The sequence below is a fragment of the Podarcis liolepis genome, assembly GCF_965112155.1.
Source record: "Podarcis liolepis genome assembly, chromosome: 4".
In the NCBI taxonomy this organism is placed as follows: domain Eukaryota; kingdom Metazoa; phylum Chordata; class Lepidosauria; order Squamata; family Lacertidae; genus Podarcis; species Podarcis liolepis.
Genome location: NC_139558.1, coordinates 43626651 through 43651824, shown reverse-complemented (window position 1 = coordinate 43651824; position 25174 = coordinate 43626651). Strand labels below are relative to the sequence as shown.

Sequence of the window (25174 nt, the reverse complement as noted above, 5' to 3'; positions counted from 1 at the left end):
CTCGTCCATTCTGCTGCTATCATGTGGCTCCTTTAAAAGTATTCTCTCCAAGTAGCTGCTACTTAATTGATACAATACAAGGGAGAAAATACAGATGACGTCTAGCAATGACAGCATGCAGGAACAGAATTATGTTCATACTGCAGAGGATTATAAGGGTAAAGCAGGGTGAGGTAGATGGAAATAATGAAAGCTTTGTGAAGGTGTCTAATGAGGAGGGGTCTGCTTCAGTGTATGGAGAAAAAACCCCAATCCTCATGGTTTAAGACTCATAAACATGTGGAGTATCAAAATATGGTTTGGTATATCCTGGTTACAGACCAATCCTGTTACAGATGAGAGTAAAGGTAAAGGTACCCCTGCCCGTACGGGCCAGTCGTGTCTGACTCTAGGGTTGTGCGCCCATCTCACTTAAGAGGCCGGGGGCCAGCGCTGTCCAGAGACACTTCCGGGTCACGTGGCCAGTGTGACGAAGCTGCTCTGGTGAGCCGGCACCAGCGCAGCACATGGAAACGCCGTTTACCTTCCCGCTATAAAGCAGTACCTATTTATCTACTTGCACTTAAGGGTGCTTTCGAACTGCTAGGTGGGCAGGAGCTGGGACCGAAAGACGGGAGCTCACCCCGCCACGGGGATTCGAACTGCCGACCATGCGATCGGCAAGCCCTAGGCACTGAGGTTTTAGCCACAGTGCCACCTGCGTCCCTAAAGATGAGAGTAATAATCATAATAATTATGATCATCATCATCATCATCCAAGCTTAGTTACAGACTGAAGGCCACCAGAACTCACCCTAAGCCAGATAATTTGCACCAAACATTTGAATCTATTAAATATATATCATTCTCATTTATCTTTCATCTACAGGAGTGGTGACACTAATAGGTGTTAGTGATTGAAAGTGCTCTCCAGGATAATTAACTGGCACAGATTAACATAGATTTGGGAGGGGAAAATGCATCACTTTGTATAAGCCTTTCCTGTGCCGCCTTGCTCAGAATCTGAAAATGGTCACAGTCCTCACAGAAAAACCATTTCAGCCCAGAGTTCCTAGTTGGATATAAAGATGGGAGGAACAGCGTTGCTTTCCAAGTCTGACACTTCCACCTGCTCCAAACTTGGGCAAACTACCTGTCTCCTCAATATACGCTGCTGTCAGAGTAACTGTAGGAAAATGCCCTGGGGGTGCCCCTGCAGCCCCATACTCAGAGCGTCCTCCGGTATGCGCAGCTTTGGAAAAGGCACTTCCCTTCTGCTCCAGTGCACTTCAGTGACGTATGTCAAATGATATATGCACACTAATCTTCTAGCATAACACAGCAAGAAGCGTGAGACATCGTACAGCTAATATACGTATTTATTTACACACTATGTGCAGTGGTACCTCAGGTTACAGACGCTTCAGGTTACAGACTCCGCTTACCCAGAAATAGTACCTCAGGTTAAGAACTTTGCTTCAGGATGAGAACAGAAATCGTGCGGCGGCAGGGGGAGGCCCCATGAGCTAAAGTGGTACCTCAGGTTAAGAACAGTTTCAGGTTAAGAACGGACCTCCGGAACGAATTAAGTACTTAACTCGAGGTACCACTGTACAGACAAAGGAATTATGGCGTCCTCTCTCTCCAGCTCCGAGAGGGAAAGCAGACACAGGTAAAAGCAAAAGTACAGTACAATAGTACATACAGCGGAAGAGATAAGACTGTCTTCCGTTCTCACATTCTTTTCCCAGACAGGCATGTGATTTACACCAATCTCATCTGCAGCATCGGAGGCGTAAAATACTAACAGTAACTACATCAGGGATACCCAATGTGGCCCTCTCCAGATGTTTTGGACTTCCATTAGCCTCAGCCAGCATGACCAACAGCCAGCATTTGTGGGAGTTGTAGTCCAGCATCATTGGGGGAGGGGGCACCACATTGGCCACCTCTGCACTAAATTAATCCAGGGCAGTGAGAGAAAGGCCTGCTGTCCAGACTTGCAAGCAGACCGGGCCGCTTCCAGGTTTGAGAGGGCCTTGGGCAAAGTGTCCTCTGGGCCTCTTCCTGCCACTGGGCATTGGTGGGCTTCTCTGGCTGCAGTGGCAGTGCACTAAGCAGCAATGGGAAGCTGGCTCTAGCTCCTTCTTAAATGTTCCACAGTGCCCCTAACCTTAGGGACTTTTAACAGTGGTGCTTCCCAATGAGCTAAGTACTGTTTTTCAAAAGCCAAGCCGTGAACTCTCTACTTTTTGAAAGTTTTGGTATATCTATGGTAGGGTTTTTTTTAATGTGAATGGTGCCATGGACTCCCTGAGTGGGTTAGATGAACCCCTTGGGGCCCAGAGATTCTTCAAAGAGTGTCCCAAGGCAGACGTCAATAGTAGGCTCTCACATATGCCCACAAATGACAGGTGCTAATGTTGCCCCTGGCACTAGGAAAGTTTACCTAAGGAGCATCTTTCTTTAAAATGACAGCTGCGAGCCTCGAGAGTCTGGCAAATACATTAGTCAACTCACACCGACATTTGCATAACTGGTTTGCTTTTTTTAAATAAAAAAAAACTCACATTGCCTTAGCAAAATGATGCTTAAAGCTGTTATCTAATTCATGCTAAATTATCTCTAAAATGTGCATTTGTAAAATATACATCGGCAAAAGAAGTGATGATTGATTCACAGAAACTGAGATCAGACTGGGGCCTGTGATTATGTGGTGCTTCTCTATGGCAAGCTCCCATAGGCTGGATGCAGGAACTATGGGAGTGAAACACGTTCTTTTCTTCTGATTATTTCCTGGCCCCATCTGTGTAGCACCTGTATTCAGATATTTACCGCAGCAGTGCAGGGTCTTGCTATAGGAATGAGTCATCTGCTACTAGCAGTAGGCATGAACGGGGCATGAGCCAAAAGATAAATAAGGACATTAGTAATCTTACAAAATCTCATCTCTCCACCAACTTTATTTACTCCACATATTTCTTAGGCTAGATGAGGTTTGCTTTTGTGGGAATCTCTTCATTCTTTCCCTAAGATTGTTTTTCATTCCAGTGTAAAGAAAAATAAGGTCTACATGGTGCTATCCCTTTGTTTCAAACAAGGACAAAACACGTCTCAGTTGTAAGGATAATCTGCCACTTCTGTGCTGAATGGGAAGAGGAGAGCAATATTTTATCTTCTAAGTGCTCAGCTTGGAGGTTGAGTGTCCAAGGGAGACAGAAAATTGAGAATGCAATCAGACTATAACATCGCACAAAGTATTGTGACACCACCCATTTTATTTACTACATTTTATATCCCACCTTTCCTTCAAGGAGCTGAGGGAGAAATCATGGTTCCACCCCTTCTCCTTTTTATCCTCACAACAACCATATGAGATAGGATAGGCAGAATGCCAAAGATTACCTAGTAAGGTTCATGGCTGAGTAGAGATTTGAGCCTGCATCTACCAATATTAGACCACAGCACAGTGACTCAGTTTATAGGGTTGTAACCTGATTAATTGGTTAAAATGTCTTTAATCATATGGATTTAAATCAATCATTGGTTTCATAAGCTTGCATATGGATAATAACAATGCTTCTGAAGCAATAATTATATGTTCCTTTGCGTTACATAATTGCGTTACATAATGTACATAATTCTCTTTCAGTCAATCAATCAATCAATCAATCAATCAATCAGTATCTCTTTTAAAATGGCATTTGCCACCTGCAGTATCTGTAAGTATTGGTATTAAAAACCATGTATTTAAAAACCTGTCATTAATAGGGGCTCCCATTTTAGTGAATTAATAATTTTAACTGATGAATCAAATTGGTGAATTGATTAAACATTGCTTCCCTATCAATTTCACAAAATATATTTTGCAAATGCCATCCCCCCCCAAAAAAAATCCCTTTCCTTTTGTGTTGTAACTTTTAGATTGTATGCCTGAGGGCAAGGACTATCTTGTTACTGATCACGTTAAGCTACTCTGGGAGTCTTTTTCAGCTGAAGAATGGGATAAAAATCCTTAGTATAAATGAATAAAGACTACAAATGTGTATTTTTATCAGAAGTTGGTAACCCCATAAAAATGTTTCTGTAGCAAACAGAAGCAGAATTTATATATGCACTTACGGTTGCTAGTTACTTAAAACTGATGAGTTCAAGATATTGTTTGCCTCCATGATATTGCTTTCAGATGCTTCCTTTGGTGGCTGGAGGCGAGGCCTGGGCTGATTGATTGACTGCTAAATTTGAATTGTTGTTGAATTATTGTTTATTTTTCAAAAATATATAAATATAAATAAAAAATCTGTATGGGGTACCTTGTTAACAGTCCTGTAGGGTTCCTTTATGACTAACACAGTGGGGCTTACCTCTGAGTAATATACTGTACAGTTATTGTGATATGAATCCACTCTAGAAATTATGGCAGCAGAGACCCCTTTGGACTCAAGAGAGACACTTAGGTGCTAAGTATTAATACAACTGCAATGTTTAAGTGTCCACTGTTTCTTTGCAAAGCAGGAGGGCAGGGAGAGAACCAGAACAGGTCAAAAAGAACACAACAATTATCCCAGCAGAGAAGCATTTGTGACAGCAGGGACCCCTTGGGAAACAAACTACGATATTTTTTTCACTTTAGTTAGAGGTTAACTATTTGTAAAACAGTGATGCTTAAGTGTCCATAGCATCTTTGCAAGGGAACAGCAGAGGGTGGTGGTGGTAGGGAACCAGACCTTTGCCACACCCCTATGCCCTCTCTATTTTTTTTTTATTCAAAGTTATAACAAAGCATATTTTCCAAAAACATATCCTTATTCCCTCCCCATTTTTCCTCCCCCCACAAAACCCACCCCACCCCCCGACTTCTCTCAGTTCCAGTCTTTGGTTTCTCCAATAATGCTATTTTCTGCATGTTACAGAGTTGTATAGATCCTCCAACTGTTTAGCTAATTATTATCAGTAAAAAATAAAATAAAATGTGGATGTTTATTCAAAACCTGTTTATTCACACCTCTATGCCCTCTCATTAGCCATGCTCACGTGCCCTCTTAGTAGTCCCACCAGGTCCACTGGACTCCAGCCACCATCCCTACAATCACCTGTTTCTCTGCACACTATGCAGCTGTGTTGCAGCTACTGAGTTCCTGGCTCGTAAAAAGGTACCTACCCTATCCGTGTTTCCTCCTGCTGGCCAGCACTTCCTGAAAAATTCATGCAGATGACTCCATTTCTGACATAATGCTTTTCCATATATATGCCCCCATAGCAATAACAATTCCAAAGGTATGCTTATGTACGTTTTGTTTCTGTTTAACTATTTATTTTGTGCTTTTATCATGTACTACTATGTTGTGAACCACCTTGAGATCTTTGGATGATGAGTAGTATATAAATTTAATTAATGGCCTCGGCCCAGTATACCTGAAGGAGCGTCTCCACCCCCATTGTTCTGCCAGGACCCTGAGGTCCAGCGCCGAGGGCCTTCTGGTGGTTCCCTCGCTGCGAAAAGCCAAGTTACAGGGAACCAGGTAGAGGGCCTTCTCAGTAGTAGCGCACGCCCTGTGGAACACTCTCCCACCAGATGTCAAAGAAATAAACAACTATCTGACTTTTAGAAGACGTATGAAGGCAGCCCTGTTTAGGGAAGTTTTTAATGACTGATGTTTGAATGTATTTTTAATCTTTTGTTGGAAGCCGTCCAGAGTGGCTGGGAAAACCCAGCCAGATGGGTGGGGTATAATTATTATTATTATTATTAACAACAACAACAACAACTGTTTGTTTATGAAAAGGCCTTTGAAACGTCCATAACACCAGATGAATTCATGCCAGTTCACCTGATAGACCACATAAAGTTGATCAGCTTGTAACAATTGTGCTCCTACCAACAGGTTTTGATGCATCTCCCACTTCCACCTCTACTTCTCTAACTCCATCACAATGCATTTGACAGCTGTCCTGGCCTGCAAATCATCCTTAACCATTGGTAAAGCCAGATGGGACTGATGGGAGTTGTAGTCTAAAGCATCCACAGGCCACCAGGTTAGAGAAGGATGCCCCAGGAGCATGATCCACCTTTTTAAAAAGTGTCACATGCACATACATTGAATATAGTTGTATACTCTTCTCCCCCCCTTTTTTAAAAAGCACATCATTTTTAGCAAGCATGAAAAGTTGCTTTGGGGAGTAAGGAAAAGATGGCTTGGTGTAAATAGCACTGTAAATAGACAACTGGACCAGTTTCTCTCGGACTCTGCTTGGAAGAGAAGACTCTGTCCATAGTTGTTTTTATTATTTTGCTGATGGCTCGGTCCTTCTCCAGGCTCTGCTATAGGGTGCTTATTTGAAAGAACACAGCTAAGGCTAAAGACAAATAGGTAGCAGTGGGGAGTCTGCAGATAAAAAGGGGGGAAGAACATCATTTTGATTCTCCCCAGTCCCATTAACAAGATCCTTCAAAACATAAAAGGGAAACGATCTGATTACATTCACAAATGTCAAAGCACAATACACAAAGGTACAATATGCTATAAAAAAATATATCCAAACAAAACATGAAGAGTATTGAAGTCTATGCTGTTCCTTTTAAGGAAACAAATTGCATGCATTTGCTCCAATGGGAGGTCAGGAGTATCCCTTTGCACAGTTACATAATCCCTGAAATCCTGTAAACCTGGTTGTACAATGTGGTGCTAAGATCAAATCTATGGCTGAAAAATAAAAGAAATAAAATTAACCCACCATGTAAAACAACAGCAGCACCCCCAAACCCTGACGAGACTAAGCTGTCTAACCCAAAAAGAGGTTTCTGTAGCTGAAGCTGAAAGTTCATCAGCAAAACCTGAGCCCAAAGCAGATTTCAACTAATCCACTCCTGACTCAGAACAACAGAAAACACTCCCACTGATTTTCAAGGGAGCTGGGTGCTCACTACCTCAGTCGCTCTTCTCTGTATCCTGAAACCATTTTTTTTCACCTGTTGGCTCAAAGGAAACACAAGCATTTAAAAAATAAAAATGCACGCCTATTGTGAGGAGATGATCTACGGCCAGGGGAAAGCACTCTAAACTTGCTTCATAGCACATACAACCAGAGGACTGGTGTCAGGGGCTGGCACTGCTGGGCACTTGCTGAGGCCCACACTTGTGCTGACCCCCGGAGCCCCTTTTGCTCTGCTTTTGCCAACCACACACCCTGCTTTGGTCCTCTGGCCCGGGAGGAGAGCATCAGCAAGAAACAGGAATGAGCAACAGGAACAAAAGCTGCCACAGCCAGCTGATTTGTCTGCCTTTTTCCTCTGCGAGCAGAGGGAAAGCAACCAGATAATTGCAATGCAGAGGGGAGGGGCCCAAGGAACTCCCCCCCCCCCGCACAAAAAAACCCAACAACAACCTGGAGCCAACACATCACCACAGGAATTGAGTTTGCAATTGATAATAAATGGCATAGCTATATCTTGGCAGGCATTCCAAAATTAGCCTTCATCTGGAATTAAGGACATTGGGATTACTTGGTTTATATAAAACTAATCCCAAACGGGGCAGTAGTGAAGTAGATATTTTCTGCGTTTCATACAACCTGCCCACCCTCAACCCTGCCGTGTGTGTCTGTCCTCGACCGCTTCAAAAACATTTCAATTTGATTTTTTCTCTCTTTTGCTTCTGTTTTCAGAACATTGTACGTGGTATTTTGTGGGGAAATATGGTACACTGTTACTCTAAATTATGCTGTGTCACTAGACATGTGGCAATAAATAGCTCGCCTTATAAAATTAGCGTGATGGATATATTTTGTTCCAGCAGAGTGAGTAATCTGACAAAAATAGAGAAACGTTGCCGATATGACAGCCTGACACTTGTGACACTACCGCGGAACTATAAATTCTGTCCTCTGTTGTTTACAGATTGACTTTGAGGCCAAGGACAAAGAGCAACCTGTGGTTAGAAGAAGGAGGGAGGGTGCTGCACGTAGGTAGGGTTAAAAACTCTTTTGGCAAGGAGGCATTTTTCTTTACGAAGCCACACACCCCTGGAGCCATGTCATTATACAAGAGTTGTTGCAGGAGAACCTCAGGGTCTCTCATTAAAGAGAAAAATTATCTCCTCGGAGCTTTGATGGGGGAGAAATGTTGCAAATGTCAATGGCAGGCATCCCAGAAGACAAATCTTAAGAGGCTGTTTCAAAAACAAAATCTATTTCGGGGATTCTGCCCTAGTGAGTTCGTCAGCACCTGAGTTCAAGGAGGTCACTTAGGCTAGTGACTTACTCCTGGCTTTCAGGAGCCTCATTGGTGGCTGGCAAAGTACAGAAGAACGTATTAAAGGGGGGTTGTTTAGCTTCTTTCTGTGAGGGAGCTGGAACAGTGGAGCCCAAGGGAGGGGAAAAAACACTGATGATGCTAATAGTGACTTAGCACAAATCTTATTACGTACAACAGGGACCAGCAATAAAAAATGCAGCATATTCCCACCCTTTGGAATTCAGGTCTCTGCAAATTGTGCTTGTAGTTTGTTTAGGTTTGGATGTGTTTCCAGTTCCAGGAGGAGGGGGAAGGAAAAAAAGACCCTTTATTCCATCCTACCTCTCTGAGGCAATCCCCTGCTGTGCTATATCATGCTAGAGGACTCGGATTTGGGGCAGTCTGCCAGCCTGGGAATCTCAGCATTTATAGCTGTATAGAGAAATGGTAATTTTGAGACTGGGAAAGGGGGAAAGGCTTTCTTTATTCTTCTTGAAACATCTCTGCTTGCTACAGAGAAAGGATGGTGATTTTTTTATATATATAAAAAAGTCACAGCTTGCATCCCTTATTATCAGCAGTTAGGGGGGTAAGCAGGGCTATTCCGTTCTCTCCCCCCCATCCAGTTTCTCCACTTCCAAATATGTCACCTCAATATTCCTTAGAGGGTCACAGGGCCTTGTCAGGCTTTTTTTTATTTTTAAGGAACATCTTCTCTTTTTAATTGCATACTCAAATACCATCACACTTAGAGAGTCCCCAATACTTTGTTTTGGTTGGGGCTGCTTCACTTCCAACTTAATAGGCACTCAGTCACTCAAGTTCACTGCCAGAATTAGTGACGGACATACAATACGTTGCGAATATTCAAAATCAGATAAAAGTTAACATTTACATGCAAATACTGACAAGCACAGATGACTTTGTTGAATGCCTGAAACCTTGTAGATACACCGGTAAGTGTTGACCACTCCCTAAATATGATTGTTGCCATACAGCTGAGAACTGTAGAAACATATACCTATTTTTGGCAATCCACAACATTCATATGGGATTCTCAGTACTTTTATGTGTGTGTTGGTATTTACCATATTTTGGACATTCCTTCAAGCATTTATACAATTGCCTGGCATGGTGAGCTTATTAAATTTCTATCCCACCCTTCCTCCTAAAGGAGCCCAGGGTAGCAAACACCAAAGTGCTAAAACAATACAGTTTTAAAATATTCTAAACATAGGCATGCAGGACTGGGTATATCCATTTACTCAGATGGATCAACCTCCACTTTAAATTGCTATGTTTATGTATGGTTGCTAGCTTTAACATTTATGTATGTTTTAAAGTTAGTTGTAACTAGCCTAGAGCTTGCCCTGCAATTTGTTAACAAATTGAATATGTAAGGATAACAGAATACCTGCCATCTCCAAAAAAGACTGGTGAATACTGCCAGATAGAAGACAATATTATTTTTATTTTCTTTATTGTCATTACACTAGTGCAACATTGCACCAGTGCAACGAAATTGGATGCCATCCCTTAAAAACAAAGCAAAACAACAGCAACAACCAAACAAACCACCTTCCAACCACCCCCACCCCCACCCCCATCAAACTCCCAGGTCTCACTATCGAGTTACAGCATTCAACAAGGCCACAGCTCTTGGATAGAAACTATTTTTCAGTCTATTTGTCCTTGACTTGATGTTTCTATACCTCCTGCCAGAAGGCAGTAGTGCAAACAGACTGTATCCCGGGTGAGATGGATCCTGCAGGATGTTGTTTGCTTTCCTAAGGCAACGGGAACCGTACAGTTCTTCCAAAGGTGGAAGAGGGTGCCCAATAATCCTTTGGGCTGTGGTTATGACCTTCTGGAGCACCTTCCTCTCCCTAGCTGTACAACTGGAGAACCAAGCACAAATACAGTATGTAAGTATGCTCTCTATGGAGCCTCGGTAGAAGGACACCAGCAGTCTCTCACTCAGATTGTTCTTTTTTAAAAGTCTGAGGAAATAAATTCTCTGCTGGGCCTTCTTCACCAGAGCAGTGGTATTTGCGCTCCAAGTCATGCCCTGATCCATAATCACTCCCAAAAACCTGAATTCCGCCACCCTCTCCACCCGTTCCCCGTTGATATACAAGGGCTGAATGTCCGCCTTTTTTTTCCTGTAATCCACCACCAATTCCTTGGTCTTAGCCGTATTAAGAACCAGATTGTTCTCTCCACACCAAACACAGAGCCGCTCCACCTCGTCCCGATAGGCGGACTCATCCCCTCCTGAAATGAGCCCCACCACCGTAGTATCATCAGCAAACTTGATGATTTTGTTGCTGGAGTGGATGGCTGAACAGTCATACGTATAGAGAGCATAGAGCAGGGGACTCAACACGCAACCCTGTGGTGAGCCGGTGTTAAGGCTAAGGGCTGTGGACACATGTGACCCTGCTCTAACCCTCTGAGAACGTTCTGACAAAAAATCCAAAACCCAGAGACAGGTGGAGTTGGGGAGTCCAATCGTCTCTAGCTTGGACACCAGTCTATGGGGGAGGATAGTGTTAAAAGCAGAGCTAAAATCCACAAACAGCAGTCTCACATAATTCCCCGGCTGCTCCAGATGGGACAGAGCAGCATGGAGAGTGGTGGTGATAGCGTCTTCTGTGGATCTATTTGCCCTGTATGCAAACTGGTAGTTGTCAAAAGTTGATGGAAGACAGGAAATAATAATAATAATAATACTGAGCTAGATAGAATAATACTCCAAATCTGCATGTTCAACAGAGGAGCCAACTTCTAAAGAAGATAGTGGGGCCCAGACGTGATGTCCTGACATCATGTGTGTGGCGTTGTGAGAAGCCAGGGGACAGAGTTGAACACCCTCTGAACATTGAGGGGGCCCAGCCCCCTCAAAAAATACATTGGAGAGAAGTGAAAGTGCTTTGGCCCGTAGGAGCTGGAGCCTATGATGTTCTACATACTATCGGTTTCCCCTGCATGATTCATAGCATATAGGCCAATCACTACATGATGCTCATATGCAGTGGAATACAATTTATTTATGTCAATTGAGTATGAAAGAAGCATCACTATCCTAAACACATTTATAAGATTGCAAGGGTGGGTTGACACAGCTGTCTGGGTGAGTCAGAAACTTACCCCTTTGTTAATGGTGCTCCACCATCTGATGATTGTCTCACCATATCTATCCTATGGTTACTGAGGCTAAAATATTTATACATTACTGAAAAGGCAGGAAAACACTTGCCACTAGTTGCCATCCAATTCAATACCACTCAGATTTTATGTTTACAGGGTGATCCATTTGACCATAGCTGGACTTTCTTTGTGATTTACCATTTCCACATCTGGATAGGATGAGGGGCATTTTCTGCCTCAGCAATTCTATTTTACAGCAAAGAGAAAAAATGAAACCTTTACTGCATATCTTACTTCTAGTTCAAGGACAGGCTATATCTTTTCAGCTGTCCATCTAGTACTTAAATATGGACTAGTTATCCAAAAATGTTGACCATACTTCCATGGTGAAAATGCCATGAGATAAGGTCTCATTTCTCACCAAAAGCTGTTTTAATGAAACCAGTGGACCATACAGTATATAATTATTTCTTACAAAAAAGATGCTTTGCATTAACCGTGTCCTTTGTCATGCAGTTCTGATATGTTTACGGCTAATTCCACAATGATATTGCACTTAGTGCCTTAGCTTGGGAAATCAGATTTTTCATTGAAACAAAAAATAATTTTCTAGCATTCTTGATCTCAAGACAAAGCTTGACAAGAGCAGAAACATTATGTTTCACACTTAATCCTTCAGGAAGGTGTTTAACTCCATTCAGAACAAAGTATTCACTGACTCCCAATATAAATTAGGGCTCCCACCCTCAATATCTCTGTCTCATCTCAATTGATCTTCAGTGAACCCAGTCCCCTGTAGTCCATTGCCTGATCTCTCAGTGGCAGCAGGCACCCATTTAGGGCCTTACCACTTGACTTGGTTCTGCTGAAAAGAAGAAAAAGAGATTGGTCATCATCATATTGATGAGATCTTTCCCAAATCTCAGTGCATCTGATCAATCTCATGATTTTCTACACTTGATCTTAGGCAAAAGGCCAAGAAGATATTCCACTCTCATGATTTCTAACTCTAGTGTGATTTCTAGTGAATGATACATGATTTCAGAATGTCAAGAGTTGATAAAATCTACACTGGGAGTTGCAAAGCCAGCTCATATGAGACAGGATACTGAAAGGATTCCATCAACATTGATTTTATTTTACCATGGTATAAGGTATGGATAATATTTCCTTTTGTATTTATAGGGTATTTTACATATTTATATAGCAGGGGTTGTCTTTTGGGAAAAAAGATCACAGCTTATTTACTTATTATTTCACTTAAGCAGGTAATCATAGCTAATTGCCTAGGTTCAGTGCTAGGCCAAGAAATTTTGCTGCCTGAAGCAAAGGGCAAGATGGTACCATCCCCCATTCCACATATAGAAGCTGAGTGGACTGGCAGCTGAAATAGAGTTCAATTCTGCTATAATGGGGCAGCATCCTCCACAATACTCAAGGGCAGTAGCAGGTTAGCTTAGGGGTGCATAACAGTCTGTGTGGTGCACACACATTGCTTTATCCTCCAAAAGGGGAGGTGGGTGGAGGAAAGCTCAGCAGGGCTGCCTCACTCTGCCTAATGGTGGTGGCAGCTCAGCCTAGGATAGCACTTTGAGTGGGGAAGCACAGCTCCTGCATCAGATGCAAGAGATTTTCCCAGTTATGTCATAGTGCACACATTCCTGCTGCCCATTAGGACCTGGGCACAATTTATGGAAAGTCATAAAGGTAGGTGTGTAAACCAGGGTGAGCCAGTGGGTGATATGTGTATGCGAAGCATTGAACAATTTCTGTCAGCATGGTAGCTGTTCAGCTGCAAACCGGTTTTTCAGCTGGGACATCATTGCAGTTACTAAACCATAATGAAGCTTCCTGAAACATAGGAATATAGCAGGCTATATTATACTGCTGGCCAGTGATGGAACCAGAAAAAAGGGTTTTTTTGAGGGAGGGCGGCACAGATGGGGCAAAGTATATTTCGTGATGGGCAAGTTATGTCACACCTGTTAACATCTCTGAAAGAAAAATAACAGTAGATGCTAATCAGTCCAACAATGGGGGGCAAAAGCTCTTTTCTTGTGGGGGCGTGTGCCTCACTGCCCCTGCCCGGTACCACCCATACTGCTGGTCCTTCTAGTTCGAGTCTATGCTAATTGGCAACAGCTCACCTGGGTTTCAGAGAGGTAACATTCCTGGAGATGCCAAAGATTGAACCTGAGACATTCTGAATGCAACGCTGATGCTCTGCCATTGATCTGCAGCCCTTTCCTTTATTTGGCTTCATGTCTGAATTGACAACAATTATTTATATACATGTAGGGAGGCTGTTGCACCAGGAGATGAGAGCACTGAGAAAAACAGAACATTAAAGCAGACAAGCCATTCTGGTTTGGTGTGGTACCTAAATAGGAGAGCAGGTGCAGAGGTCACCTGGTCAGAGGCCTCTCCTACTATGGTGGGATGTACTGTAATTCTGTTTAGCAGATTTCCAATTTTGCATTGCTGCATATAAATTGTCATATGGAGATCTGTGTCCTCTTTTTGGCAACGTATATGTGACCACCCTAAAGTACATCTAAGGTACTAGGGAGAAAGTTTGCTGAATGGAGATGAATGGTATGTGTGCAAGGTTTTTGGGTTTTTTTAATAAAAAAAGTTTTGTCATCCAATTATATATTTTAATGTCATGTAATATAACCCCAGTCTTCTTTACATTACAATTTTCTGTATGTACTGTAGGCATTTCTTTCTGGTATGTTTAGCCATTTTAAGATTAGGATTAAGATTAGTAGCACAATTATATGAATTGCTTTAAAATTCAAATCAGTGTTATAATGTGAATATTTAAAATTTTCTCACCCAAACTGAACTAGAACTGGAATGGAACTCGCTAGGTCAGTTTGCCATATCATCCTGTACTGAACTGAAGTGGAACCAAATAATAATAATAAAAGGACTTCGTAATGGTTCCTGAACCAAAAATGTGTAATGGTTTGCCTCCCAATTTTGACAGGACAGGTGAATGTGTTTTTCATGAAAAGCTGGAATATAGTGCCATTATATCCAATCAAGCTCAAAACCAGTTCTGTAGCATCCTGCTGAAATGTATGCATTTAGAAACTATTTAAAAGTTTTAATCTGTTACTTACTGTTTAAAATATTTTAGCTGATTTATAGGTTAGTTGGTTTAAAATGAGATAATTTAAATGTGTGAAAACCTCAACAAAGATGCTTTTTTAAAATAAAGAAGTCAAAGGAAATGTGTGGTACTAGTGGGAGTAAGGGAAGCTTTTAATTGTCAGAAGAAAAGGCCACATTTAATAGTTTGTTCTTCTCAACCTTTCAATATCAGCCCTAGCTCTTTGAGGTAGATATATAGGCCTTGTGATTTGCCTTCCAAGCTAGATTGTAGGAGAGATGCCACTATAAGATCTGGCAAGCCAACGGCCCATATTCATGTAGGGATTTTGTGCAAGCATAATTCCCCTGCTTTTTGTGTGCTTCAGGCTATTTTCAAATGTCAAATACCAAATGCTTCTTACTCTTATTGGGAGAAACTCATGTAGTGTGCAAGTGTGACTTCACCATCTTTTACATTATAAACCTACATGAAAGAAATTATCTTCCTGTATATGTAGACTTCAATCTTGGCTCCTTGCCCTTCATGAATTGTACTAGCCTCCAGTCAAGCAAGAAATCACCCTAATCCTAAACAGATACTTCCACTAGACTCTCAGAAGACTTAATGATACAATAGTCACCTGTCCCAGCAGAAAACGACTGGTTAATAAGTGTCTTGTTGATCTGCATCAAAGATGGGGGCCCAACAGATGCAGCAGCCGCAGCCAGCATGACCAATATTCAGTGATGATGCAAATTGCAGTTCAACAACATCTGGAGGGTCCTGGGTTCCCTAGATAGACTATAGCAGCTTTGCTAAGCATTTTCAGAATTGTGACATGTCAATGAGAAACACTGGTATACAGCTAAGGTTTAATGTGCCTCTTTTGGTCCCCTTAGATAACTTCACTGTTTTTTGTCATTATCCAGAATATCTATTTAGGCTATGATAAAGGCACTAATTTTCTAGGCACCCTGAAATAAAACAAAGATTTTAGGCTGCAATTGTATACATACTTATCTAGGAATAAGTTTCATTGAACTCAATGGGACTCGTGAATGAGTAGAAACATACAGGTCTCGCTTTCCAGTTTTCATTTTATCAGCTTTCATTGCCACTAAATATTTGACAAAAGTCTAGTGCCATTGGGAAATTACTATACCCAAGTCCAGGGAGTTTCTTTTTTTTAATGTTAAGACAGTATCAGCTTAAGCTGCAATCCTAAACAAACTTACTAAGGAGTAAACTCCACTGAACATGATGGGACATACCCAGGATTGTGTCTTCTCATTTAAAATCCCCTCTCAGTTAGTAGATGACTTCTGTCAGGAACGAGGGAACTTGCTAGATTTGGGAAAGAACACTGGTGTCTTTCCTCATCATTTTGCCTGTCAAAAAATAGAAACCAGTTGCAAAGCAGTAGCTGTTAACAGCAGCCCAAATATACTTGCAAGTGGAAGTCTGGAGCTTGGCTCTATGGTTATATTGAAATTTTAAAACAGACATGGTTAACCAAAGTGAACAAAATAAATACACTACAATCCTATTTTTCCCCACTTATTTTATCTTTTAGCAGCGAATGAGGAGTTTGTTTAGAAATTCTTATTAAAAAGAAAGGCAGAAATCAGCAGTGTCCAAACCGGGTCTGAGATATAAAGAGCATCTTCATTCCAGAGTTGCTAATATGAGCAAGCAATTCAGAGAGTGTGGCATGCTAAAATTTACTTGTCAGTGAAGAATAAGCTGCAGATGTAACACTACCATCTGAGGTCCATCTTAAGCTAGGACAGCCTTCAGTTGCTGATAAGAACATAGGAAGAGCCTGCTGGATCAGGCCAATAGCCCATCTAGTCCAGCATCCTCTTCTCACCGTGGCCGACCAGATGCCTCTGGGAAGCAGGATTTGAGCACAAAAACCCTCTCCCCCCCTCCCGTGGCTTCCAGCAACTGGTATTCATTCAGAAGCATTGCTGCCTTCAAGTGTATTGGCAGAGCAGAGCTGTCATGGCTGGTAGGCTTCAATAGCCCTCTCCTCCATGATATAATCTCGCTGATCTTGGTTTGATCTCCATGGTTTTCCCCCCTTTCTCTTCTAAGGGTGACTCATTACTGTAAAAATAGCCCTGCCCTTATGTCCCAATACCATTAGCCATCCACAGGAAATAGTGCTCAAATCAAACAATCAACAGCCTCTCAACTCCTAGATGCTCATATTGATAGACGCAACGGCTTTGTATCAAAACATTACTAATTCTCCATCTAGTACTTAGGAGCAAACATAAGAAGCTGCCTTATACTAAGTTAGATCCCAGGTCCATGTAGATCAGTATTGACCGGCAGTGGTTCTCCATAATGTCCTTCTTAGCCCTACCTGGAATCTTCTGCATGAGAAGCAGTTGTTCCACCCTGGCCCTTCCTCATATTGCTTATAGAAGTGGGGATGACTTTTCCAAACATGAGAGCTTCCTAAGATGGCGAGAAAATAATTTTGATTGATGGGCTGCACCAGTAGTGCCATGGCCATCTTTCAGAGAAAAAAGGAGAAAGGAAAATAGGGGGACAGAACATTTCTAGACAAACAGAGGACACAGATGGAATAAAGACAAAACAATACGTTCAATAATCTTATAGCCATTAGCTCCCCGTCATACTTTTGCCTATTAGGTAGTCAATGAAACATCTAATAAAACTGCCAAAACATTTGCAAAGCTAAGCAGAGTCCAGCAGGGTTTAAAACTGGATGGGAGACTGCGTGTTGAGATTCCTGCATTGCAGGGGGCTGGACTAGATGAACCCCGGAGTCCCTTCCAATTCTACAATTCTTAATTTAGCTACAAGGTGGAACATTATGGGAACCAGATGACGTGCAGTGAGACCCCATGCACGTTTGCTTTAAAGCAAATCCCACTGTAGCCAATGGGGCTTACTCCCTAGAAAGTGGGTTTAGGATTACAGCTTAAGTTCCTATAATCCTCTACCTGTTACCTCCTTTTGCTGCTCAACAATTCAATGCCACATGACCACAACATGTCAAGAATTTCATGTCCTGTCTCTCATTGCTTAAACCCAACTTCCCAGGATCCTTCAAGGGCTTAACCACACATTCACCTGAACATGGCACCAGCCCCAAAGAGAAGCGGTTAAAACAGAGGTCATTGCACAATGTGTAGATGGCAACTATTCAATAACAGAGAACATTTGGCATGCCTGATGACTTCTAGCTAACTGCAAAAGTCCATGGTGTCAAAAGTGACTGTGGTGTGTGGTTTACCACCATCTCATTAAATGAACAATAAACATTCAGTGGCCAAAGTCTGATTATAAATTAGGTTGAACCGAACACTGATATAATTATCAATCTTTCTGACATAACTATCAGTTCTAAGTTGCACTGATACATAATGTCATGCATAAAAAGGTTTTGGAAAAGATTCAGAGTCATTTGTGTCTCGTTTCTAGAGCTAGCAAATCAGGAGAACATCTATGCTAATCCTATGCCTACTTATAACAGAATGTATCTCAGGGAGAATAAAGGAATAGGGATTGACATCCCTATGGTTTCCTTATTTGCCAGAAAATTTTCTATGGGAAGACACAAACTACATCACCTTTTTGATATTTCTGGGCCAGTATATCAATATTCAAATACAAATAATTAAATGTGAGATAAATAATGCTAGTGTTACTGATTCTGTTCTATCATGGAATGCTTAGCATATGGTTTGATGGAACTTGCAAGACTATCTCTATGAATATGCATTTTCTCAGTTGAGGAGAGAGACTCTAAAGGTCAAAACATTTAAGATTACTTTGCAGTGTCTTCTGAAGACCTGTCAACATTTTTTTCTGTTTCCAGAAAAACACTGTCTGGCAATTCCCAAAAGAGGCAAGGGAAACATGCAGTGCAGTTGTTTAATGCTGAAAAGCGTGTACGGGGCTAGTCATAGCCACACCTCTAAAACAATTCTCCATGTTCCAGAAATTTGTTTTCCTCCCCTTCATCATATTGTTCTTCTTTCCACTCACCTGCAGCTCTTTCTCGCATTTTCATTCTAAACCTGTACTCAAAATGATTGGAGTATATATTGTAATACAGAAACGGAAATTATTCCTGACAAATTAAGACAGACTACTGAAATAGGTGGGACCGCTTATACCCAGGAAGGTAAAACCTAATGAAATACCATGCATTACACTACATAGCAAACATCTATAGAGTGACGCCATTAAAACAATATACCCTTTCCTTTGATTTTGAAACTATGTGTGAAAATAGCATGTGGAATGGCATAAAAGAAATAGATTTCAAACAAAACAACACCTGGCTTTGACAAACTTGCAAGAGCTGTTACAAATTAATACTAATTTGTATAATACTTAATTTGTTCTATAGGAATTAAGTCCAGAGCAGCCCACAACCGGTTGACTTTTACAAATCCCCTTAAATCAATTTTGAAGTTTAGGTTCAACTGCAGATCAGCAAAACTAACTGCCATTGACTCAACTTGCACAATAGAAACAAGAGGGGGGGAAGAGGTAGTGGGGGGACAATCCATGTATAATACAGGCAGAATGTTTTTAAAGTGTCATTCCTTCATTCACAAAATCTTCCACACACACCCCACCACCTCCTCCTCCTCCTCCTCCTCCCCACCTCCCAAGATGAGAGGAAATCTCTACTCTGTTCTGCAACCAGGAGTCAACCCAACTGTTGCAGGGCTGTGACTTGGCAGCTGCATTCTCAGGGCAGGGAACAGTTACCCAGAGAGACACAGCCGCGTAGATAAATATATGATGCAGACACATCTGTTCACATTTAGAAGCAAATCTACCACGATTCAAGGAGTGGGGGTGCAGGAGAGAGGGGCGATTCATCTCTGCCTCTCTCCCCTCCACGACACACACACACACACACACACACACACACACACTCTCGCCCGGGCATTACCTTTAAGATCAGCTCGGTGTGGTGTTGGTCCAGCATGTTCGCCTTCACGAAGGAGGTGATGATGACCCTTCCGTACCTGCCCGGGGTATGCAGGTCGGAGTAGAGCCGGTGCTTGGACCGATTGACGGGGAAGAGGCTGTTGACCAGGTTCCTCTCGATCTTGGCCAGGCTGTGCTTGGGCGCCAGCAGGTGCTCGACGCTCTCTTCGATCTGGTACCTGCTGAAGCTGGCGCCCAGCAAGATGGAGAGGAGGACGGGCGCGGAGGCGAAGAAGACCGGGTGGCTGGCGATGAAGTGGCCGAGTCTGGCGAAAGACGTTCTCAGCCCCCTGTGCAAGACCTGCCGCAACATCCTAGTGCAGAAGCAGCGCAGGAGGGCGAGGCGCGCGCGACGGGATCGGAGGCTCTGCCAGAGCCCAGACAAAACCATCGGGGAGCCCAGGCAGGCAGGCGGCGGCGGCGGCGGCAGCTGCCCCTCCGGGCGGAAAGGGGCAGGCAACTCTGCCTCTCGCTCCCCGCCAGCCTCTCCGCGCACGGCGGGCGCTAGAGCTGCTCGCCTCTGTCCAGGAGGCTGCCGAGGGGAGTTTCCCGGCGCCTCATTGTCTGACTTTAAACAGCAACAAAGACTCTCCAGGGAAAAGGGCAACGGCGCCGAGGAAGCAACACCCAGAAGGGGGTGGGGGGGGGGGAAGGAAGGAGACCCAGATCGGATGGGTGGCAACACCTCTTTGTTTCTCTGGAGGGTGGTTGCGCTTTCTGCCCAGCCAAGTGGGTGGGTGCCTCTTTTTTTGGAGGGGGTGTTTTTGTTTGTTGGTCCAGGAGAGGGGTGTGTGTGTGTGTGTGTGTGTAGATCGAAGTGGGGGTTTGACACACTTGCTGACTAATCTCAGTGGAGCTCCCGCTCCCCGGCTTGAAGGGAGATGGTGGGGGGCAGGGATGGGGGAGGGAGATCTATATATATTAAAAATAATAATAAAAATTTCGCACGCAGAAGCCCTCGACACCTGATCCTTTGGGAGGTGTTGCGATTTGTTGCTGCTGCTGCTGCTTCTGCTCGGTTGTAGATCCACAGGAGATCGTGGGGCTCCGGCTGGTTACACACCTGCAGAACTGAATGAATGGGTTTCCTCCCCCACCCGCGCCTCTAAACGATGACAGGAAAGAGACTCGCCTCTTCCTCAGTCCAAAAGCCCCAGGGGGAGAAACTCGCCGTTTCAAAGCACACGCTGCTGCTGCTGCTGCTGGTGCCGCCACTTGCGAGCGAGTTCAGGGGCAGTTTCCTCCGCGGCTTTTTCATGACAGTTGTTGAGCTTGAACAAATGACTAGCCAATGCCCAGGTGGCTCGGAGCAGGCGGCTAGGCGAAGCAGCGCTTCTTCGTCCCCATCTTCGCAGGCTCTCTCACGCGACTCAAGGATCCGAGGTGTTGCATGAAACACAACCAAGATGGGAGGGTTTTCTTTAAATAATAACACTAATTTAAAATAACCTTTATAGGTAACTTAGCTGGAAGTCTCGATCGCCGACTGCGAATCACCAGGGACGAATCCTCCTCCTCATCTTAACACACAGGGAGGTGGGTGGCTCCCTGCCTTCTTCGTGCCCGCCTCGGGGTTTTCTGCTCCGAGGACTGGATCCCCCACTTGGTTTTTGTTTTGCTTTGTTGGCGACCCGAGGCCACTTCAGGTCAGATCCATGTCGGCGCCGCCGGCTTGTGCTGCCCGAGCGAAAGAGCTGCCCAGCCGCCTCAGGGAACGAGGGGAGCCGGGCGCGGAGCTGGGAGCGACGTGGCGCATGGCAAAGTTTCCCGGCTCACCTCTGGAGGAGTCCCCGAAGAAGCGCGCTGGGGAGAGGGCTGCTCCCCGCCGGGGCGAACGGCTCCCTCATGGCTTCGCGACCCGGATCAGCGCAGAGATACAGTTTTGTGTATTTCATTGGTGTCAAGCTGCCGCCTCTTCTCTCTTTGTCAGCGCATAGCGAAGGGATTCGCCGGTTCCCGGTGCCAGGAGCCACAGACGTCTGGGCAATTCCTCCAGCTCCCTCTTCGCTGGCGTCCCCGCTCCCCTCTCTCTGGCTCCTTTTCCCTCTCGCCGACTCTGCCTGCCTCTCTCTCTCTCTCTCTCCGCGCGTTGCTGCTTCGACGCTCTTCTCCGTGCGAGAGAAGAAACTGCCCAGTCTCCAGCCTAAATGGGCATGTGCGAGTGCTGCGCACATGCCCATTAAGAACGTGAAGCCGCCGCGAAGCCGGTGCCCTTAACCCTTTGCCCGGAGCTTGTCTCAGACTCCCCCTCTCCTTCGAAGGGGGCGCGACGAGGCGGGTGAGTTCGCGGGGTCGAGGAGCGCCTGCGCTGGCGCGCGCGCGCGCCTGCATAGGTGGGCGGAAGGAGCAACTCAGCCCTCTGGAATCCCGCCAGGGAAAAGGAAATCGTGGGGTCACTGGGATGAGTAGAAATGCCCCAAAACAAGGGGGGCGGGGGGGCGAGAAGCGGTGGCGAAAGGACAGCTCTCCCAGGAAAGGATGTGGAGAAAAGGCCATCCAGTTTCAATGAAAGCCAGTTCTCCCCACAGGAGCATAGGGAGTTGCCTTATAGACCAAGCAAGGTCATTGGTCCATCTCGCTTAGTGCTGTCTGCACTGACTGGCAGCAGCGCTCCAGGGATTCAGATTCACATTCACATTCCCAGTCCAATCTAGGTGCATCTGGGATTGAAATGGGGAACAGGGCTTAACCCCAGATATTGAATCTTGTGCCCAGTTTCAAGTTAAAGGGAACCCTTAGCAATATGCCTTTGGTGGGCTCTGGGTTGGCCCAGTCCTCCCCACCAAGAGAAAGGAGTTGGCTCTTATATATTTCTAAAACATTCCCACCCTACCTCCCTGTGGCACTTTGCTCAGAGTGTAAATTTGCTGTCATCCAGCTGTGTCCATTGTCCTTTCTCTGGGTGGTGCAGCAGTTAGGATTGGGCCCAAATCCTAGGATTGGGAGAAGTCGGATGCGCAAGTGGACAGATGCAGCTGTTCATTCAAGGTCCTCCCTCTGAGCAGTGGGGTTTGGGCCTAGCATGTCCAGCAGTGGTCATCACTGCATCTGTCCACTCTACCTGCTCACTCGCGGGGCTCAGGTCTCCTTGGCAAAGAGTGAATGAGCAAGCAGATTCTCCTCAGAAAGAGGGGAGGGCGTGGTATATGTCAGAAGCCATGGCAGCCACTCCTTGTAATGACTGCTCTCTTAGGTCTTCCAGCCTTTGCTACATTGAGAGAAAGAAACAGTGAAAGTGGGTGTGATCTGAGCAGCAGGCCTACTCAGCTGTGGCCCTTTCCCAAATTCTTACCGTGGCACCTTCTGAAGGGGGGCACACAAGTGAGAAGAATATGAGGTGGCACCTTCTGGCACAAGCAGTCAACTCTCCCTGCTTGGATTCCTGCACTCCTCCCCTCTGTGTCCTGGGCATACCCAACCTGTTGCACCTCTGAGAGTCAGAGATCAGGTGAACAACCAGAAATAATGGCAGCTGTTCCTTGCAACAAACCACTTTTGTGGACACCTGAGCATCAGCTACCTTGCAACTCTTTGCCATCCGACTGAGAGAAGGAAGCGTGGCTATTGCTGTGCATGGCACAGAGGTGGGAAGGAACAAGCAGAGAACAGGCTTTCCCTACACAATGGTGCCTAGACTTCTCAGGTGCTGCTGCATCTCCTGAGTGATTGGGGCCTTCACAACTGCCTGATACTTCTAAGCTTTGATGCATCAGCTAAACCCCACTAGCATCAGCGATTCTTCTCAGTATGTAGTTCTGCCCTTTAGTACAGTACCTGGTTCTTGTTGTTGAACTTATGGGTTCTACTACAAGAAATAGAGTATATCCTGCAAGCCTAAAGTCTGCTCATACTTGACATATAACTTAGGAAAGGAGGCCAGATAACATACAATATTTCTGGCTTAGCTTCGCTTCTTTCATGTTTTCTATTATGGCAATTTCTACATGGCAATATTGGGATTTAGTTGCCCCTTTCCTGTTCTTTGCTTGCTGTTATTGTTGTTGTTGTTTAGTCGTTTAGTCGTGTCCGACTCTTTGTGAACCCGTTGTTGTTATTAGTGAACAACTAAAAAAAATAAAGTCTTTGTTCAAGCTGTCTTGTTGATCTAGTGGAGCATGACCAAACGTGCAGGCACATTTTGTCATAATATTTTATCAATTTCAGCAAATACTAAATTCCACAATTGTCTTATAGGGAACAGGATCACCACATGTGTAGAAGTGTTCCAGTCTTGGGGTATGTCATCCAATATTTATTGGACTATATCTGTATTTGTGTGTGTGTGTACACACTTTCTGTGGGCTAATATGTCAAATAAGGTTTAATCTTAAACCTTGTATCTTAGGTACAATCTTAAATATACTTAATAGGGAGTAAAACCCACAGAATTCAATTATTGTACTCTGAGAACATAATGGATTTCATTAGTAAATAATTTTTTAATAGGCTCCATGGCTTTATAGGATTGCTATTTTTTTTTTACTTAAGGAAATATAAAGACTTTTGTATGGAAGATCTTTCAAAGTAATTAAATATTTTTGAGATTTCTGTTAATTTCAGATATATCTCCAGATTGCTTGCTTGCAAATGATGGATGTAGTTGTAGATGTAGCTCTAGTTATCAGTCAGTAAGCTCAAAGAGCATGATAAAAGAGCATGATATAAGAATTGAAGATGAATTTGAAAAAGTTAACTAGCAGAATTATCAGTCTGACGAAATAACCGACGAGAAATAGATTAATTTAGATTTGATAAATATAAGGCTAAAGTAAGAAAATTAACTTGAAACTCAGAAATATGAAAATTGCACAGAAAAGAGCAATGGAGATTTCAGTTTAATATACATACAAATAAAATAGGAATATACTAATATATGATAATTATAATATTTGTAAGATGCTTTCATGGAAGACAGCCTATGTGACACTAGAGTGCCACTGTCTCATATGTGGAATCTAACTTGTAGCACACATTTAAATAATAATAATAATAATAATAATAATAATAATAATAATAATAATAATAATAATAATAAAATAAGATTAGCTGTCTTTCTCTATTTCTTCCACTAGCCTAGTCTTCACCAGCCTGGTGCCCTCTAGATGTTTTGGACTACAGTTCCTATGACACACAGCCAGCAAAATGCTGACTGGGGCTGATGGGTATTGTAGTTCATAATATCTGGAAGGCATGTGTTTGGCAAAGGTGGCATTAGGCCTTTTCTTAGGATGCATAATCTTTTTTTATTATTATTGTGGCACCAGACTTTGGAACAGTCCCATGAGAGGTGTACCAGCCCCCTTTCTTCTTACTTTTTGACAGGCAGCAATTCTTTTTATTCCAATAGACCCTGCAAGTATGTTGCTCTTAATGAAAATTTGACTGCATTTCTACATTTGCATGTTTTTGTGTTTTTTTAACATTTAATATAATTTTATTCTTGTTTTATTGTTAATTTGTACCTTTCTGAATTGTAAGCCCCCTTATTCTTGATAAAAGTGGAAGTATCAGTATCAGAAGTATCAGTATCATAAATGAATACATTTCATGAAAACAGTCTTAAGTGCCTGTTACTTTTACATTCTCCCCTTTCCCCAAGTTAATCTGTTTTGCTTGTCTCAGGGAAACATTTTGTGTACCAATGATACTATATAAGTAAACTTTGACAGTTTCAGTTACAAATTTCACACTCCTTAGTTTATCTAATAATAATTTGGATCCAAAGC

The 25174-nt window shown here is 43.4% G+C and overlaps 1 protein-coding gene across 1 annotated transcript in view; it reads right to left on the bottom strand.

Moving 5' to 3' along the window:
• Window positions 1–24461, bottom strand: part of PTCHD1 (patched domain containing 1) — a 65149-nt gene extending 40688 nt beyond the window's left edge. Inside the window, exon 1 of the mRNA XM_083501859.1 lies at window positions 19411–24461. Within this exon, the coding sequence (XP_083357985.1) occupies window positions 19411–19839 (429 nt within the window). The 5' untranslated portion in view covers window positions 19840–24461. The remainder of the gene's footprint in view (window positions 1–19410) is intronic.
• Window positions 24462–25174: the final 713 nt, after the last annotated feature.